This window comes from Syzygium oleosum, unplaced genomic scaffold (assembly GCF_021117445.2).
Source record: "Syzygium oleosum isolate NSW1041296 unplaced genomic scaffold, Sole_v2.1 Sole_v2.01, whole genome shotgun sequence".
Classification (NCBI taxonomy): Eukaryota; Viridiplantae; Streptophyta; class Magnoliopsida; order Myrtales; family Myrtaceae; genus Syzygium; species Syzygium oleosum.
Window position 1 is genome coordinate 16,896,606 of NW_026607485.1, and position 1,483 is coordinate 16,898,088.

Sequence of the window (1,483 nt, forward strand, 5' to 3'; positions counted from 1 at the left end):
TGGGAGATTTTGGTGTGTTTCAATCATTAGGAAACTTTGATGGAAATTGAGGAATAGTGAAGGCATTCGATACCGGAAGAAACGCTAGATATACCTCACAACTTCACTTAAGACAGCGAGATACTTCTCGTGGTACTCTATTCTTGTCGTGTCGTTCAGCGAATCGTTGACCGCACTTGCAGGTTGCGCATACCCTGCGAAACAACAATCAGTCTTTTCGTTTTGTTGACGGAATCAATTGATCATCTTGTTTGGTAAACTTAGATGATGAAAAGAAGAGAAAAGTGTAAAAAAAGTCCTAAACCTTTTGCATTGGTGCCAATTTAGTCCTAAACGTTTTTTTGGTGCCAATTCAGCCCTAAACCTTTAGCATTTGTGCCAATTCAGTCCGAAACCTTTTTTTGGTGCCAATTCAGTTCTAAACCTTATACATTAGTGCCAATTCAGTCATAAACCTTTTGTATTGATGCCAATTCAGTCTTTCCGGCTAATAGCTATTCACGTGTCGAAGGAATGAATTAGCACAAATGCAAAATGTTTATGATTGAATTTGCACAAAAAAAAGGTTTATGACTAAATTGACACCAATGTAAAAGGTTTAGGACTTTTTTGACACTTTTCCCAAGAAAGGAAAGTTCAGTTCAGAGTTGTCTAAGTGACGCAATACCATTCTCAGTAATGAACATGGGCGTGTTGTTGTATCTCTCTTTGACATATGTAACGATCCCTTCCATGCCCCTCGGAACGATGAAGAAAGCTGACGCCGCGGTCTGCAATGTGATCATCAACTATTAGTGAAAAACGTATAAGCCTGACTGCGAAATCGACTTGAAATCAAGGCCAAAGAGCTGCTAAATAGACTCAAAGTCATATCTTCCATGCGGGTCTCAACGATGAAATTATAATCATTAGCTGCTTGTATCCGATGAAATGTTCATTATATATCTCTAATTTTTGCAAAATTCTATTTATGTATGTCCGGGCAAATGTGCTTATGTTTCTTACCTGTTCGCCGATGTAAACTCCGTCTTTTTCTCCAGTGAGATACACGGATGCGTTGTCACGCCCCGCACTCCTCGGCGCGCCACATCCCTCGCAAAGGTCGATTCGTGTGCGACGTCCCAGGACGCGTCGCCGACCCAACACCCAACACAGAGATTTAAAGCACATGCGGAAGTAATTAAAACCACCCGTACATTAAAATACACCTGACCAAGGATAGCCATACAACAACCAGCACGGATAAATATACACGTGTTTTGACATCGGGAGACATATATAATATTCATATACAGCCCACACTCAAAAATCAAAAGCGGGTACGTGGCTCGGCGATCAAACACTATATCTAGCCGGGGCTCCTCCCAAAACGTTTCAATACGCCTGCCATCCTCAAGGCTGGGGTTCTGAAAAAGTGGGTTTCAACAACAGTGAGAATAAATCTCAGCGAGTAATTCCCTAAACCTAAATTAGGCTAAAGTGC

General features: G+C 41.4%; 1 protein-coding gene across 1 annotated transcript in view; it reads right to left on the minus strand.

Moving 5' to 3' along the window:
* The window catches only part of LOC130138225 (beta-glucosidase 18-like), a 1,560-nt gene extending 508 nt beyond the window's left edge, over positions 1-1,052 (minus strand). Inside the window, exons 1-3 of the mRNA XM_056311657.1 lie at positions 1,006-1,052; positions 668-770; positions 95-194 (exon numbers count right to left, since the gene is read on the minus strand). Coding sequence (XP_056167632.1) covers positions 95-194; positions 668-734 — 167 coding nt within the window. The 5' untranslated portion in view covers positions 735-770; positions 1,006-1,052. The remainder of the gene's footprint in view (positions 1-94; positions 195-667; positions 771-1,005) is intronic.
* Between the last annotated feature and the right edge of the window lie 431 nt (positions 1,053-1,483).